The 18,909-nt window shown below is 40.0% G+C and overlaps 1 protein-coding gene across 4 annotated transcripts in view; it reads left to right on the top strand.

Moving 5' to 3' along the window:
* The window catches only part of MARCH5 (membrane associated ring-CH-type finger 5), a 59,636-nt gene that overhangs the window by 2,867 nt on the left and 37,860 nt on the right, over positions 1-18,909 (top strand). For 3 of the 4 annotated variants that reach the window (XR_003121279.1, XR_003121280.1, XM_025398018.1), the window contains exon 2: positions 17,010-17,212. Coding sequence is in view for 2 of the 4 variants with exons in the window: in XM_025398018.1 (XP_025253803.1) it covers positions 17,010-17,212 (203 nt within the window). In the remaining 2 variants the exon portion in view is untranslated. The remainder of the gene's footprint in view (positions 1-17,009; positions 17,213-18,909) is intronic. The other variant, XM_025398019.1, reaches the window with a different exon arrangement.

Raw genomic sequence — 18,909 nt, forward strand, 5'->3', positions numbered from 1 at the left:
AGCCTCCCAAAGTGCTGTGTTGTCAAGCATGAGCTATCGCGCCCGGCCTAGAAAAGTTCTTATGTCCAAAAGCTGACCTGGCTTTTCATATGCTCTTTGGAGATTTCCATAAAAGTAAGAAGCCAAAGAATGAGGCTGGGCACAGTGGCTTACCCCTGCAATCTCAGCACTTTGGGAAGCCAAGGCGGGCAGATTACTTGAGGTCAGGCGTTCAAGACCAGCCTAGCCAACATGGTGAAAACCCTGTCTCTACGGGAGAAAAAAAAAAAAAATTAGGCAGGCATAGTGGCATGGGCCTGTAGTTCCAACAGGAGGCTGAGGCATGAGAATTGCTTGAACCTGGGAGACGGAGGTTGCAGTGAGCCGAGATTGCACCATTGCACTCCAGCCTGGGTGACAGAGCAAAACTCCATCTCAAAAAAAAAAAAAAGCTAGTGAGGCATTTAAACCTTCTCAACAGAAATGTGAAGATTCTGGCTGCCATTTACTGAAATAGGTGACTATGACACTGGCTTACTTTCATCTTTGTACTCTTTTGACATATCTTAAAGTAGATTTTTAACATGACTTTCAAAGACCTTTATTGTCTAGATTAGTAGTTGGCAACCTGTTTCCATGTTAGAATTACCTGGGGAGCATTTCAAAATATGCATGGATGCTGGATCCTGTCTAAGACCAGTAAGATCAAAAATTTCTGTAGGGTAGAGCCTGGGCATCTATATTTTAAAACTTTTTAAATGTTTCAGATATGGCTGAAACCTACTGCCCTAAGTCCTAAGGCAGTGATATCTTTCAAGATAAGAGATAATAAGGTATAGTGAGTACAGCTTGGGCTCAGAGATAGAAAGCATGAACTTCAAATTTTGCCACTTACTAGCTATGTGACTTTGAATTTAGATTCTGACACTGTGTATATGATCATTTATAAAATGGGAACCCTACTTCACAGGGCTACAGCAAATGAAAACATACATCTCTGTAAAACAACAAAACACTCTGTGTTAGCCCAATAGAAGGCACTTAAGACTAATGTAAACCAGTTTGGCCGTTTTTCCCCCATCTACTTTATGTTTAAAGTTTTCTTCATCTGGGCTGGCCCTACTGCAAGTTGAACACAAAGATACTTAACATGGTTCACTTGAGGAATACCAGCAGGGCCAAAAGACTAAAATATGTCAGCCTATTAGGACCCAGAATTCTTTTCATGAATTTGACTTCTCCTCAACCTGGTTTTTGGTGGCAATTTTTGAGGGACAGAATTTAGCTCAGATAACTGTTCGTTTGTTTGTTTCTTGAATGCAGGTTTTATCTTTGTGAAGACTAGGGAAATGTGTGTTACATATTGTTCTGTTGCTTTTAGGTTAAGTTATGTATTTTATTTAGGGCAGGCACAGTGGCTCATGCCTGTAATCCCAGCACTTCGGGAGGCCGAGATGAGAGGATTGCTTGAGCCCAGGAGTTGGAGACCAGCGTGGGCAACATGGCGAGACTCAGTCTCTACAAAAAATTTAAAAATTAGGCCAGGCATGGTGGCACGTGCCTATGATTCCAAATATTCAGGACGCTGAGGTGGAAGGATTCCTTGGGGGTTGTGGCTGCAGTGAGCTGTGTTTGTGCCTCTGGGTACTCCAGCCCAGGTAACAGAGCAAGACCCTGTCTTTTAAAAAAAAAAAAAAAAAAGTTGTGTTATTTTACAATGAATCAGTTATTAAACATTTACACTTATTGAATTTATTTAACAAATACTGAGTGTCTTCATATGCCCAGTACCATTCTAGGCCCTTAGTATATAGTGGTGAATTGAACATAACAAAAATGCCCTTATGGAGTTTCAATTCCAATTTGTCTAAACCGTCAAAGTGAAGACTATTTTAATTGTAACATGAATGGTATGTTCAGTTTATACCACTTAATCTTTCAGGGTTTTTAAACTAGAAGTAATTTCTTTTTTTTTTTTTTTTTTTTTTTTTTTTTTTTTTGAGGCAAGGTCTCACTCTGTCACCTAGGCTAGAATGCAGTGGCGCGATTTCGGCTCACTGCAACCTCTGCCTCCCGGATTCAGGCATTTCTTCTGCCTCAGCCTCCCGAGTAACTGGGACTGCAGGCGTGCACCACCACACCCAGCTAATTTTTGTATTTTTAATAGAGATGGGGTGTTGCCAAGTTGGCCAGGCTGGTATCGAACTCCTGACCTCAAGCAGTCCACCTGCCTCGCCTCCCAAAGTGCTGCCAAAGTGCTGGGATTAAAGGTGTGAGCCACCGCGCTCAGCCAGCTAGTGGCAACTTCTTTTTTTTTTCTTTTTTGAGATGGAGTCTCTGTCGCAGTCTCAGCTCACTGCAAACTCTGCCTCCTGGGTTCACGCCATTCTCCTGCCTCAGCCTCCCGAGTACCTGGGACTACAGGCCCCCGTCACCACGCCCGGCTAATTTTTTTCTGTTTTTAGTAGAAACGGGGTTTCACGGTGTTAGCCAGGATAGTCTCAATCTCCTGACCTCGTGATCCGCCCACCTAGGTCTCCCAAAGTGCTGGGATTACAGGCGTGAGCCACCGCGCCTGGCACGTGGCAACTTCTAAATAGCTGAAGTTGAATTCCCTTGTCCTTTGCAAATAACTCACTTTAGTTTAGCTATTATTTGTTTATACTGCAGTATTTGTAGGTGAAAAGAGTATATATATATGGATTTTTTTTTTTTTTTTTTTGACACAGAGTTTCGCTCTTGTTGCCCAGGCTGCTGGAGTGCAATGGCGTGATCTTGGTTCACCGCAACCTCCGCCTCCCGGGTTCGAGTGATTCTCCTCCCTCAGCCTCCCGAGTAGCCAGGATTACAGGCATGTGCCACCATGCCTGGCTAATTTTGTATTTTTAGTAGAGATGGGGTTTCTTTATGTTGGTCAGGCTGGTCTCAAACTCCTGACCTCAGGTGATCCACCTACCTTGGCCTCCCAAAGTGTTGGGATTACAGGGGTGAGCCACCACGCTTGGCCATATGGATATATGTTCTTTTGATTGCCTTTCATTTTTATAAACTATAAGTGTTTTATATAAATTTATTATTTGAACCTTTTAAGTTGTTGTGGGTAAACAAGAATGGTGGAAAGGGGGGTAATTTTTCTAGTGTTATGAATGTTTCAGTGTCACAAATATCATTTCCCTGAAATGATAACCATTCATAAGCCCAAACCCTTTATATCAGGCCTCTTGAACCTTAGTTAGCTCTTCTGTCTTTCATTGCTTCAATTCTTTAATAAGAAGTCGTTATATATTACTTTTTCTTTCACCACCGACATTCTCATTTTTCTCTAAAACTTCTCAAAGTTAGTGAATTTACAGAGAACAATGCAAAGAATATTATAACAAACTGTAGGAATGGACCTCTGATTTGAAGCCTGGACCTACTGAGAAATGCTTTTGGAAACTACTTCTGCTTCCCCCGTCTTAAAATAAAGACACATTAATTTGTTGAGGTTGTTTTGCATCACTTACTTGCATCTAGTGAGTAGGCAAGGAGTGTAGCCAGAATGTCCCCAGAATGGTCAGATGGGAGAAAGAGCAGAGAGAGTGGTCTGTTCCTCCAGCCCCCTCCCACAATGGTAAAGTGAATTACAATTCTGCCTCTACAGATGTATACCCCTTTGAAGACCAAGGAGGCTATACTCTGATAGGAGCAATGCTGTATAAACAATTTCTCTTTGTCAGTTGACCTTTTTTTCTCAATCACATCACCATGTTGACAATTACAGACCAATGCCCAGAATTAAAAACCATCATCAGTTATATTTATTTCCAGATATGTGTAAAAAATGGAAACATCATAGATAAAATTAAATCCCCTTTGATCACCGTCCCCCATGCCGTATCTTCTCATCCCCACTCCACTATCATAAAATGGGTTTACATTCTTCCATCCTTCTTGGTTTAATGCTTTTATATAGAAAAGTGTATTAATAGACAGCTTTTTTCTTTTTTTTTTTTTTGAATCAGGGTCTTACTCCATTGCTAAGGCTGGAGTGGAGTGTCACAATCACAGCTCACTACAGCCTCAACCTCCCAGGCTCAAGTGATCCTCCCACCTCAGCTTCCAGAGTAGCTGGGACTACTCGTGTGCACCAACCACACCTGGCTGATTTTTTGTATTTTTTTTGTGCAGACAGGGTTTCACCATGTTGCCAAGGCTGGACTCAAACTCCTGGGCTCAAGTGATCCTCTCGCCTCAGCCTCTCAAAGTGCGGGGAACTACAGGTGTGTTCCACCACACCAAGCTTTCAACTTTTTTTTTTTCTTTTTTTGAGATAGAATCTCACTCTGTCACCCAGGCTGGAGTACAGTGGTGTGGTCTCAGCTCACTGCTGCAACCTCCACCTCTCAAGTTCAAGTGATTCTCCCACCTCAGCCTCCCAAGTAGTTGGGACTACAAGTGCATGCCACCACACCCAGCTAATTTTTTGTATTTTTAGTAGAGACAGGGTTTCACTATGTTGCCCAAGCTGGTCTTGAACTCCTGACCTCATGATCCACCCACCTTGGCCTCCCAAAGTGCTGGGATTTCAGGTGTGAGCTGCCACACCTGGCCTTTTTTCTTTTTTAATCCAGTCTCGTTTATGACATTTAGGTTCTTATTTTCTCTTTATTATTTCTCCTGATAATTTGACTTTCATTCCCATTTCTTGTCGTTAGGTCTACTGAAAGTATACTGAAGGGCTGGGTGCAGTGGCTCACACCTGTAATCCCAGCACTTTGGAAGGCCAAGGCAGGCCTATCACTTGAGGTCAGGAGTTCAAGACCAGCCTGGCCAACGTGGCAAAACCCCATCTCTACAAAAAGTACAAACATTAGTAGGGCTTAGTGGCACACACCTGTAATCTCAGCTACTCGGGAAGCTGAGGCATGAGAATCACTTGAACCTGGGAGGCAAAGGTTGCAGTGAGCTCAGATGGTGCCACTGCACTCCAGCCTGAGCAACAGAGCAAGACTCACTCTCTCTCTCTCTCTCTCTCTCTTTATACACACACACACACACACACACACACACACACAAGATCACCAATAATTTCTTAATAAATACAATGACATTTTCTTAAGGACTTTTTGTCCGTAAGTATCACTTTACCTTTTTCTTCCTTCAGTTTATATGTATGGTTCAATTCTCAGCATTTACTATTTTGAAAAAGTATACTTACTCACTCTCTTTCCTGTTTATTCAAATGACTCCCAGATCTGTGTCTTTATTCCTGACCTCTTTTCCTCATTTCCTTTAGCACCTAATTTCTACCTGCCCAGTGGACATTTCCATTAATGTGTATACAGTATTGCCAATCAGTCTAAAACTAAGCTACTTATCTTGACTTCTCAATTTTTGGTCTTTGATATTACCAGTCTTGTCCGCCAGCTATAAAACATAAATTTTGTTTGTTTGTTTGTTTTTGAGACAAGGTCTGGCTCTGTCACCCAGGCTGGAGTGCAGTGGCCGATCTCGGCTCACTACAACCTCCATCCCCCACCCCCCGGTTCAAAACACCCTCCCACCTCAGCCTCCTGACTAGCTGGGACTACATGCCAAGCTAATTTTTGTATTTTTAGTAGAGACGGGCTTTCGCCATGTTGCCCAGGCTGGTCTCAAACTCCTGAGCTCAAGTGACCCTCCTCCCTCAGCCTCCCAAAGTACTGGGATTGCAGGCATGAGCCTGGCCAAAACATAAAGTTTTTTATTTTCTTTGTTTTTTTTAAAGAGGCAGGGTCTTGCACTCCCAGGCTCAAGCCTCCCAAGTAGCTAGGAGCACAGTGCAAGGCAGCATGCCCAGCTAATTTTTTTTTAACTTTTTGTTTGGTGGGGAGGGGAATAGAGACGGGTCTTACTATGTTGTCCAGGCTGGTCTCAAACTCCTGTTCTCCACCAATCCTACCTTGGCCTCCCAAAGTGTTGGCACTACAGGCATGAGCTACCTTGCCCGGCCTTTTAAAATTTTTTTGCTTTCTTCTTTCCTTCGAGATCCACTTGTTTATCACATATTTTTTATTTTCCTTTTTCTAGCTTCAATTTTTCACTTGGTCCAGTTTGGCCTACAGAGTGGCACTAGAATTAGCCAAGGCACAGTTAAAATCATGCAATTTCTGTACTTGAAAATCTGCCAGTCTCTGTGCCATCTAAAAGGATAAAACGTAAACTTTCAACAGGGTAATGTGCTTTGATCTGTTACTATAATCCAGCCCCAACCTACCTTAACCATCCTCTCCTGCACTCCCCTTCATTGACCCCTGAACATATCCTGCTCTATCATTTCTTTTTTTTTTGCTTTAGGTGCCTTCCTCCCTCCTAAGACCTGGCGAAGTCTTACCCATATTGAATTCAGCTGAAATACCACAGTGATGCCTTGCACAGCTCCCCCACACAGAGTTAATAACTCCTTCCTTTGTTTCAATAGAACCTTTATGCATTTTTTATACTATATCACATTATACTCTAATTTTTTTAATATACTTATCCCGTGTCTCAGAGCTTAACACACAGATACACACACAAACCCTTACCACCACCACACATATTCATCTGGAAGTTCATTGAGAACAAAAACTGCCTGTACTCCCTATCCTATTTTCCCACAAGGGCCTTAGTACATAGGAGACCCCTTTTGTATCACGGTGTCTTTCTTTTCATTCTTTGTGACATATCAGTGCTTAGAATAATCGTTCAGAAGCACCATTTTTTTAAATTGCCTCATTTGCTCAAAACTTGTATTTTCTTACTGCTTATTAAGGTTAAGTTCAGGGCTGGGCACTTTGGGAGGCTGAGGCAGGAGGATCACCTGATCTCAGGAGTCAGAGACCCACCTGAGCAAAATACTAAGACCCCATCTCTACAAAAAAATAAAAAAATTAACAAGTGCAGTGGTGCATGCCTGTATTCCCAGCTACTCAGGAGGCTGAAGCGGGAGGATCATTTGAGCCTGGGAGATTGAGGCTGCAGTGAGCCATGATCACACCACTGCACTCCAGCCTGGGTATAACAAAGCAAGACCTTGTCTCAAAAAGAAAAAAAAAAAAGATCTGGCCAGGCTCAGTGGCTCACGCCTGTAATCCCAGCACTTTGGGAGGCCAAGAGGAGCAGATTGCTTGAGCCCAAGAGTTTGAGACCAGTGTGGGGCAACATGGAGAAACCCTGTGTCTACTTAAAAGAAAGAAAGAAAGAGGGAGGAGAAAGAGGGAGGGAGGGAGGGAGGGAAAGCAAGCAAGCAAAAATAGCCGGGTGTGGTGGTCCACACCTGTAATCTCAGCTACTGAGGAGGCTGGGAGGATCACCTGAGCCCAGGTTGTAGAGGTTACAGTGAGCTGAGATTGCACCATGCCACTGCACTCCAGCCTGGGCCACAGAGCAAGACCCTGTCTCAAAAAAGAAAAAAAAGAGATCATATTCTTTAGCCCATCCTTCAGGACTTCAGGACACTCACCGTTATTCACAGACCATTTATTATATTATGCTCCCTATTATGTTTAAGATAAGGAGTACATGGCTGGCACCAACTGCCTTTTTAAAGCCTTTTTCTCTTTATGAATAAGTGTGTAGGTACCTAAGTCTTTTGCCCAAGCCAAATGGGCTTGGACACTTTCTTCCAAACATAAGATGGTTTTTGTTTTTGGGTTTTGTTTGGCATCTTTTCTTTCAAAGCTCTACCCATTCTTCAAGACCTAGTTAGGTTCTGCCTTGTTCATAAGGCTCTTCTGACCATGTCTGCAGAAATATTTTTCTTTTCTTCTCTAAACTCATGTAGCAATTCATCTTCAGTGCCTCCTAATTCTAATTTTATTTTATTTTATTTTATTTTATTTTATTTATTTATTTTTTTTTTTGAGGCAGAGCCTTCACTCTGTTGCCCAACCTGGAGTGGAGTAGTGCAACCTTGGGTCACTGCAGCCTCCACCTCCCGGGTTCAAGCAATTCTCATGCTTCAGCCTCCCAAGTAGCTGGGATTACAGGCATGTGCCATCATGCTCAGCTAATTTTTTGTATTTTTGGTAGAGACAGGGTTTCGCTGTTTTGGCCAGGCTGGTCTTGAACTCCTGGCCTCAAGCAGTCCTCTCTGCTCAATCTCCCAAAGTGCTGGGATTACAGGCATGAGCCACAACGCCTGACCTGCCTCCTAGATCTTTATGTGCCATAGTTCGCAAAGATGACAATATTTATATGGCCTGTTGGAGTAAACTGAAAGGGATTTCCGTCTCTGGAGGAAGCGCCTTATGACTGTTTTAAAATACCTTAGTAAAATGAAACACGTACTTTTTTGTACTGCTGTAATTTTCTAAGAAATGGGAAATGTACGTTTTTCTCTGAATACACTATACATAGGGCAGCATGGTGCAGTGAAAAAAGCTGATGATTTGGAGTCATGGCCCAGGTTGCATCCATGCCTCTCTACTTACTGTGTGGCCTTGGCCAGATCACTTAACCTTGCTGGGCTTTTGGTTCTTGTTTAAGATGGGATTAATTGTGCTTTCAGAGTTTATGAACATCAAAGACAAAAGGCATGGCATGAATATATTATACTCAATAAATGATTGCTCAGTATTCATGGGGAATTGGTTCTGGGACCTCCCAAGGATGCCAAACTGTGGATGCTCAAGTCCCTGATATAAAATGGTGTAGTATTTGCATATAACCTATGCACATCCTCCTGTACACTTTACGTTCTCTCTAGATTATGTATAATACCTAATACAGACCGGGTGCAGTGGCTCACGCCTGTAATCCCAGCACTTTGGGAGCCTGAGGCAGGCGGATCATCTGAGGTCAGGAGTTTGAGACCAGCCTGGCCAACATGGTGAAATCCTGTCTCTACTAAAAATACAAAAGAAATTAGCTGGGCATGGTGGCACATACCTGCAATCCCAGCTACTTGGGAGACTGAGGCAGGAGGATCGCTTGAACCCGAGAGGCAGAGATTGCAGTGAGCTGAGACCACGCCATTGCACTCCAGCCTGGGTGACGAGCAAGAGTCCATCTCAAAATAAAAATAAAAATACCTAATACAGTGTAAATGCTATGCAAATAGTTGTTATACTGTATTGTTTATGAAATAATAACAAGGAAAAGTCCATACATGTTCAGTACAGACTCTTTTTTTGCAAATGTAATTGACCTGAGGTTAGTTGAATGAACAGATGCAGAACCCTCAGTTGGAGGGCTGACTATATTTCTTCTCACCTTTGTTTTTGGTAATGTGTCATGATTGTGGTTATATGTCTTTGATAGATCCAGGTACTTTAACTTCCATTCCACTAGGATGAATGGACATATTAGTCTCCTTGATAGCGTGCTTTCTGTTTCAGAATTCTTGGGTGTGACACTTAATCCTGAGACAAAATAAGCAGCATGTAGTTTTTTTTGTTTGTTTGTTTTGTTTTTTGTTTTTTTTTTTTTTTTTGAGATGGAGTTTCACTCTTGTTACCCAGGCTGGAGTGCAATGGCACAATCTCAGCTCACTGCAGCCTCCGCCTCCCGAGTTCAAGCGATTTTCCTGCCTCAGCCTCCTGAGTAGCTGGGATTACAGGCATGCACCACCACACCCAGCTAATTTTGTATTTTTAGTAAAGACAGGATTTCTCCATGTTGGTCAGGCTGGTGTCGAACTCCCGACCTCAGGTGATCCGCCCACCTCGGCCTCCTGAAGTGCTGGGATTACAGGCGTGAGCCACGGTGCCCAGCCTAACATGTAGTTTTTTGTTTTTTTTTTTTTTCATTGTCGAATGGAGTCCTCCTTACATTAACCAGAGTATGAATCTCCAAACTTGTTCTGAATTAAGAAGTGCTTGTTCTCTTTCCTTAGAACAGTCATGTAAATACACTATTATGGCACCATATATACTACAACAGCAGCAATTTAAGGTTTATTCCATGCTTGCTTTCTATATTCTCAAACTCTTCTATTCTGCTACACTCCAATTTTCATCACAGTGATTTCTCAGGCAGGAGTCTGATTTCCCAGAACTTCCTAAGAATCCAAAATAAACACCTTCAATTTGAGCCTGCAAAGAAAGGCTTTACTACCAGCTGTTTTTTAAGATACTGTACCTATCTTGCTTAATTTAGTGCCAGTGAGAAACTATCTTTTTGATAAATAAAGCCCCTCTCACTTTTTTCTACATACTTTGAAAATAACCTGTTTGATCAGATAGGCTGTAAATTAGTCACAAATTAACCCTATGAAGTGAGATTATCTTTGTTATTCATCCTTTCTCAACTGGTTTATAATACCTAGCTTCATCTTAAAATCTTTCTGCTCCAAGCACATTGGTCCATGAACATATGTTCATTTCCATCTCTAAGCTTGCTTACTCTGTTTTTCTTACTTCAAACACCTTTTCTTTCCACTCTAACTTGAATTCTCATCTGTAGTTCTTTCCTTTTGAAACCTCAGCTGTTTCATCCTGTTTCTTGGTCTCTCATCACATTTCTGTATTAAGGTGTCTAACAACTTTTCTTGGCACTTAATGCTTGGTATGGCAGGATTTTTTTTGTGATCCTTGTATGCATGTTTGTTCATTAACTAGACTGGAAGTTCCTTACATGTAGTTCCTTGTGGCATCAAATAATGAATGTACTTATTAGGTACTCAAGTGGATTTAGGAGGAGATCTTGAATAATGTTAGATGTAGGGCAATTTTGTCACGTATATTCCTTAAACTCTTTATAAATTTTACTGTTTACACTTTATTAGTTTACTATATAACTGGCAAAAAACATCATAATTTTAAAGTCACATGGAATTATATTACCAATACCAGTAAGACTATACATCTGTTTTTAGAAATAAGTAATAGTCCTTAGATTTGTCTAGTTTAGTTCTCTTTTGTTGTTTAGTTCTCTTTTGTTGTCTTCATATTATGACAGTGATTTGTTCTTTGATCCCTGAACCAATCATGATACTTACCAGATCTCCTTTTACTTTGTAAATGAATATGCCCCAACTTGGTGAATGGGATGGTGTAGGAGTACATTTATGTACGTCAGCAAGTAGGTGGCTAAAGCTACCAGAAGGATAATAAGGGTGAAAGAAACGAATTGAAAGGATTTAAATGAATCTTAAGTAGTGGTGTGGCCTGTTGAAAAATTGGGGAATGACTAGGAATCCAGAACATTTTCCACTGAATGCCAGTGTGCCAAGCAGAATTGCTTTATGTTCTAATGGTAAGAAAACTGCATCCATAAATTTTAGGAATTTGAATGGAAAGCTGACACCATCACTGTCATCATTGTCAATGTTGTTATTGCTAGTGGTCATATGGAGGTTATATACTTGCCAGGCAATTTTTAAGCAGTTTCTTAATCACACGTTTAATCTTTTACAATAGGGGACCTTAACATAAAACATTTTTTATGCTAAAACTCCTTTAGTGGTCTGGTTAAGCCTATGGGTTTCTTCTCAGAGTGTTTTTGAAAGAATAAAACAAAATATATAGGATTAGAAATGAAACCAATTATATTGAAGTATAGCTATCAAAATACTAAAGGCATAATATAGTAATATGAACGTTAACATATTAAAATACAAGATTTATCAGTTGGCCTGATAACTAATTTCAAATTACAATGAGCTAAATGTTATTTCAGGATCTGTACAGCTGTAAAGTAATATGTAAATTTCTGGTTGCTATACTCATTTCTAATTGCTATGCTGCTAATATTACTGTGGTTTGCTTGCACCCATTATTGAAGAAAAGCTACATTTTAGAGCTTAGCAAAAATAAACATGGGATGGTTTTTCTCCCTTCATCCAGATTTACCTATCCCCACCCCCTAAGTTTTTCATAGACCTCAGATTAAGAACCCCTGCTTTGCAACAACTCTTTGAAAGAGATTCTTTCATTAAACCTATGTAGTTAGCAGTGGTTTGAACCCAGACAATCTGGCTCCAAAGTCCAGGTTCTTTAACCAGCTAGAATATCCTGAATTTGCATTATCTTTTTCCCCAAATTAATTTAACCTTGTTTCCTTAGGAAAAAATACCTTAAGCATTTTACTTACTGTTTAAAATTAACAACCAAATAATTTGAAAATGTTTACAGTGAGCATAAATGGAATTTGATTTCTATGTTAGGGTGAGTTAAGAATAATTATGGGGCCAGGCACGGTGGCTCACGCCAGTAATCCCAACACTTTGGGAGGCCGAGGTGGACGGATCACAAGGTCAGGAGATCGAGACCATCCTGGCTAACACAGTGAAACCCCATCTCTACTGAAAATACAAAAAAATTAGCCAGACGTGGTGGTATGTGCCTGTTGTCCCAGCTATTCAGGAGACTGAGGCAGAAGAATTGCTTGAACATGGGAGGCAGAGGTTGCAGTGAGCTGAGATCGCACCACTGCTCTCCAGCCTGGGCAACAGAGCGAGACTCCGTCTCCAAAAAAAAAAAAAATTTACAAACGAGAAATCAGAAAAAAGGAAGGAAGAATGGCCAGAGCAGAAGTTTTTCAAACTTTTGGGATCATGATCACCTGATGGGCTTATTGAAACAAAGTGCTGGGTACCCCCAGAGTTTCTGATTCTGTAGGTCTGGAGCAAGGCCTAAAGATGTGCATTTCTAATGCTTCCGCAGGTGATGTTTATGCATCACACTGAGAACTGAGTTCTGAGAGAGTCTTAGGGTTGGAGAAAACAAAAGGAAAAATAGATGTAAGGAGAAACTCTTAGTTTGGTCAGAAATTACAACTTCCTTTTTCCTTGGGTATGGACTTTGAGTGTTTTGGTTTTGGCTAATAATTAATTGGCTATTTTCCATTTCAAAAGACAAAACCAAAAACTAGTCCCATCTACTCAGGAGGCTGGGGTGGGAGGATCACTGGAGCCCAGGAGGTCCAGGCTGCAGTGACCCATGATTGTGCCACTGCTCTCTTACCTGAGCAACAGAGTGAGACCCTGTCTCAAAAATAATAAAAACTCTTTAGAGTTTACATTCTATGATTGTACTGAGGCCATCTCTTAGTACCCAACACAGTATCAAGATCATTTTGGTTGCACCATGATGCAATGCAAATTGGTTAAGACAAAAACCCAAAAATCTACTGGTTTATGTGAGTTAACAGTACAAGAATATATTTAGCTTTAGGCACAGCACAGCTGGATCCATGTCTCAGTGCCGTCAGTTTCCACCTTCACTTCCTATGGATTCTTAAGGCTCCGCTTAGTTGGTGGCTCTTCTGGCAGCAATAGCCTCACATTGTCTGCCTCTAAGCCCGGAAGAAGAGAGAAAGTCTGTATACCACTTTTCCCAGCAAAAGTTCTGAAGTTCACTAAGACCAGCTTTATGGACCCAGTCTCCCAATGATGTAGTCTGGAAGATGGGCTACAGTGGCCAATCTAAGTGTTTCTGGGGTTGGTTATGGTATTAACTGCCTAAACCACATGCATGGCTAATATTGGAGGGAAGAGTGATTTTCTGTAGAAAGCATGGGATACTATTTACTCCTAGAAGGTAGAAGGACTTGTGTTGTATGTACATTAAACATCAGATTTCTGCTTGTCCCTCCATTCCAAGATCTTGAGAAATTGTAAATGCATCATTTTCAAATAGCTGTTCTCCATCTGAAAAGGAAGGGGGTGGAGAATTGGGGAATAAATAGTTGAAATAGATTAATTACATGGAGTGGGAGGGGTAGGGTATGGAGAAGCAAAAAGGGAAAGCATAATTATAAGACCTTCCCAGGTGATGTTCCTGGTCAGTCTATCAGAGGTTTAAAAAAAGGGGAGTGAGCAGGCACAGTGGCTCATGACTGTAATCTCAGCACTTTGGGAGGCCGAGGCGGGTGAGCTGAGATGGCACCACTGCACTCCAGCCTGGGTGACAGAGCAAGACTTTGGGCTGCCGGTTGTCCATTTTTATGGTTATTTCTTGATGATATGCTAAACAAAGAGTGGAATATTTATGCTTCTCCTTTCCTTTTTTTTTTTTTTTTTTTTTTTTTTTTTTTTTTTTTTTTTTCTTTTTGCTTCGCGAGCTGTTGANCCACTGCACTCCAGCCTGGGTGACAGAGCAAGACTTTGGGCTGCCGGTTGTCCATTTTTATGGTTATTTCTTGATGATATGCTAAACAAAGAGTGGAATATTTTTGCTTCTCCTTTCCTTTTTTTTTTTTTTTTTTTTTTTTTTTTTTGAGATGGAGTCTCCCTGTTGCCCAGGCTGTCATGCAGTGGCCCAATCTCAGCTCACTGCAAGCTCCGCCTCCCGGGTTCATGCCATTCTTCTGCCTCAGCCTCCCGAGTAGCTGGGACTACAGGTGCCCACCACCACACTCGGCTAATTTTTTTGTATTTTTAGTAGAGATGGGGTTTCACTGTGTTAGCCAGGATAGTCTCAATCTCCTGACCTCATGATCCGCCCGCCTCAGCCTCCCAAAGTGCTGGGATTACAGGTGTGAGCCACTGTGCCCAGCCTGTGCTTCCCCTTTCTAAATCATGTAGGGTAACTTCCTGATGTTGCCGTGGCATTTGTAAACTGTCATGGTGCTGGTGGGAGTGTAGTAGTGAGGATGACCAGGGGTCACTCATGAGCATCTTGGTTATGGTAGGTTTTAGCTGGCTTTACTGCAACCTGTTTTATCAGCAATATCTTTGTGACCTGTATTTTGTGCTGACCTGATATCTCATCTTGTGACTTAGAATGCCTTTACCATCTGGGAATGCAGCTCAGTAGGTTTCAACCTCATTTTACCCAGCTCCTATTCAGTCAAGATGGAGTTGCTCTGGTTCACATACCTCTAATATTGCTATTTCGACTGAAAGCCTAACTCCTGATAAGTTCCCACTCTAAATCATCATTCAGCTATCTTATTTACCATAGTTGTGAAATTAATTAGAAAAAAATCTGAAAGTGCATGCTTTAAATGTCAGTTCTAAAAAGTAAATCCATACAAGTATTTAGGACTGAAATATACTGATACCTCCAACTTTGAAATGGAGCAAAAAATAAGAATGATGAATGGATGTGTGAGAAAGCAAATATAGCAAAATGATAAGAATTATAGAATCTAAATGTTGAGTATATGGGTACTCACTGAACAGTGTTCAACTTTTTTTGGAAAGTTTGAAATTTTTCATAATAAAATGTTGGGGAAAAGTAAACTTTATCTAGAATTTATGAGGAATATAATAGCTAGCCAAGTATTCTCATTAGATCGAAAAAAGAAATTTGACATCATTTTTGTAAGTCAAAAACACATGAATGTAGACTATTTCAGTTGTTTCAACCCAGTCCTAACATTGTATTTTATTTTTCTGATGACTAAAATTGGATTAATTTAAAATTTGATTCACCTTAATACTGATTAATTATGCTGATGTAGCCATACTTAGCTACGTATGTGTTAAAATAAAGTATGACAAAAAAGTCTCTAAATATTCTGCCAATATTTTGTTGCATAATACATTCCATTTCCTAGATGTATACAAATATGTTTACAGAATTACCTCAGTTGTAGGGAAAAATATATACTAACTACATCTCAACCAGTCTGTGTGCCAGTATACTTAAACCAATTGAAATTTTAATGCAAAAATCATATAGGTTAGAACCCAGTCCTAATATGGGTAGTCTTGGTGGTTGCACGACAGTATTAATATACTTACTGCCACTGAATTATACACCTAAAAAATGGCTACAGTGGTAGATTTTATGCTATGTATATTTGACGATGATAAAAAATTTTTTAAAAAGAACAAAGTATTTTTGGACAACCATAAGACACTGTGAAGGCCCAGACAGCTTAGCTAAAGTGGGTCAAAAGGGTCAGAATGCTAGACAAATGCTACCTACGTTCTAATTTTCCTTAGATCCTATGAAACCTGACTGAATTTGAAAGCTGAATATAACAACAGTTTTGGATATTATTGCCATGGATTCAGTTCAACTTTTTTCCTGTTCTAATTGAAAAATTTTAATCGGAGCACAGAATTGAAATTCGTGTTGTTCCACGAAGAGTGGAGAACCTCACGCATCTATAATACCTAACTATATAGTCTTTCCCACTGAGAATAGTTAAGCTGGTTGTTCTGACAGAAGCCACTTACCCAATTAAGTGAAAAGTGCAGAGTAGGTAACATGCTTTAATTAGCAGTTGTTTCCACTTGTATAAATTCTAATGGAGGGGAGGAGAGAAGGGTCTCGTTGAATTGAACTGTATTTGCCCTGATGGAAATCGACATCAAAACTTGTGTTAATTGGGAGAAAAACTGAGGAATTGCAACCTAATTCCACAAGAAAAAATTACACTTCATGAAGTACCCTTAAAAGCAAAGTGGGAAAATGTTTTAAAATTACTGATCTCAATAGAATTTTATTTTTATTAATATAAGCACCCCAGACTTGATACTTCTAGATTTCAGATTTCAAACATACACACCCAAATTTATCATATTGCTATCCTAAAAAAAAGAAAATTATCTTGATATATTTATCTCCTTTGTGCTTTTTTGAGAAAACAATATTACATAATAATACCGTTTTCTCTGTTATGTTTATACTTTACCAGAAAGAGAAATGAGGTTTTTTTCCTCAGCTGAAAAATGGAATGAGACTATATGTAAAATCACTCGTGTAATACTTTGTTTTTCCAAGTTCAAGGTATTGGTGATGTTGAACTGGGGAGAACACTGAATTTAATATATTACTGTGCTTACTATTCCTCAAAGAATTATTAGGTCTTATAAAACAAAAGCAGCTTGAGGTTTGTCTCCTTGCACTCAAGTTCATTAGAGAAGGTGAAGAATTACTGAAAAGATAGAGGAGATTACATAAAAACAAAGTTCAGAAAACATAAGATTCTGTAGAGGAAGACAAGGAAAAACAGAAAAAGTAGAAACTGCTCTAGTAGGAATGTATTGGTGGTTTTGTCTCCTTAGTCTTTTCATATAGGACAAAGATTCTGTAATGTAGTAGACTCATCCCATTAAGTAAGAGCTGCAGTATAGAGGAGGCTGAAGTCATAAAGATATAAATGTCATCATTTTCTCTTTTAATTTACAGAAGCTGCTGGGTTTGTTTTGCTACTGATGAAGATGATAGAACAGCTGAATGGGTGAGACCATGCAGGTGCAGAGGATCTACAAAATGGGTTCACCAGGCCTGTCTACAACGCTGGGTGGATGAAAAGCAAAGAGGAAACAGTACAGCCAGAGTGGCATGTCCTCAGTGCAATGCTGAATACCTAATAGTTTTTCCAAAGTTGGGTAAGAATATCTTTAAAAACAACACAGATATATTTGATATTATATATAACTTTATAAGGTTATTTTAACATGAACCACCTCTTTGTTTTTGTTTTTTGGGGCATGAATTTCTACACTCCCTTTCTCTTGTTTCCTCTCTGAATGTCAGAGACATTTGTTTTGCTAACAGTTTACAGTATCCTTAATATATCCCCAAATTTATCCATTTGCCTGTGTATTAGCTGTCTATTTGATAGAAAGGAGAAAGAACTTGCATACCTGTGTGGATATAATTCAATAACAAAGCTATAATAAAAAAGCTGACTTTAAAAAAAAAAAGCTGACTTAGCTTAATTATCTGGAGACAGTTGGTGTAAGACAAAGAAAGCAGTAGTATGTTCTTTCTAATACTTCTTAATTCTTCCTGTTAAAGAATAAAAGTAGATAAATTAAAGATTTAATAAGATGCGACATTAAACTCATCTTTGGAATCCAATTTGTGTGGTTTCTTTCATGAACACTGCTATCCCTTTTCTGTGAAGTGGCAGGTAAGAAATAACCAAAGATCTTTGGGAACAGGCCTAGCATGGAAAAAAAGTATAGCAGACTGCTTACAAGAAGCAGTCTAAGGCTGATGTTTAGTGAGCCTGTTCCATTACAGCCATACAGTTATAAATTGGTGTCAATCTCTTGGTTTGGTGTTTATACCGTGCCAGTTGTTAAACTTTTTTTTATAACCCTTGACTGTAACCAAGAAGTATAGGAAGGCAGCTTGGGTTCTGGGAAGGTCATAAGGAAAGAATGACTTTGGGGGCAGAGGAATTCTGGAAAAATTGGAAATAATTATTATGTATATTGTTTTTTGTAAGTGCTATTCATACTGAAATCAGACCAATGTTTTTGAAAATGAGGCAACATAAATGCAGATAATGAAGTGCTTTTCTAATGTGAGAATATTAATAATAAGGGCAAACAAAATTTCCTTGGTTCTCTGTTTTTCTCTAACACGCGCAGGAAGAAATGATAGCTTCCTATGAAAGGGAAGTAGTGTAGTAGAGAAAGTAGTGTTTTCAAACATTTGGGATTTGTGGACCATGTGATGGGTCTTCAGTGCATACCACTGATTTTAGATAAACACAAAAGAATAATTCAAAATGTTTTTATTGTAAGATCAAAGCAGTATTTTTTTTTTTTTTTTTTTTTTGAGACGGAGTCTGGCTTTGTCGTCCAGGCTGGAGTGCAGTGGCCAGATCTCAGCTCACTGCAAGCTCCGCCTCCGGGGCTTACGCCATTCTCCTGCCTCAGCCTCCCAAGTAGCTGGGACTACAGGCGCCCGCCACGTCGCCCGGCTAGTTTTTTGTATTTTTTTTAGTAGAGACGGGGTTTCAACGTGTTAGCCAGGATGGTCTCGATCTCCTGACCTCATGATCCGCCCATCTCGGCCTCCCAAAGTGCTGGGATTACAGGCTTGAGCCACCACGCCCGGCCCAAAGCAGTATTTTTAAATCAGTATCAGGAAAAGCAATGATTGTTCACATTATTGTACCACCACATTAATGGTGAAAGACTTACTAAAGTCCAAGTTAAGGTTTCATATTTAACTGATTTCTTTTCTTGCTCTTAGTTTTATTAAATTAGCCCCACCTTTGAATTATAGATTTGGGAAGAGCAGCAAGTATATGGTATTTCTGTTAGATGTTTTAGATATTCAAATGGAC

This window comes from Theropithecus gelada, chromosome 9 (assembly GCF_003255815.1).
Source record: "Theropithecus gelada isolate Dixy chromosome 9, Tgel_1.0, whole genome shotgun sequence".
In the NCBI taxonomy this organism is placed as follows: Eukaryota; Metazoa; Chordata; class Mammalia; order Primates; family Cercopithecidae; genus Theropithecus; species Theropithecus gelada.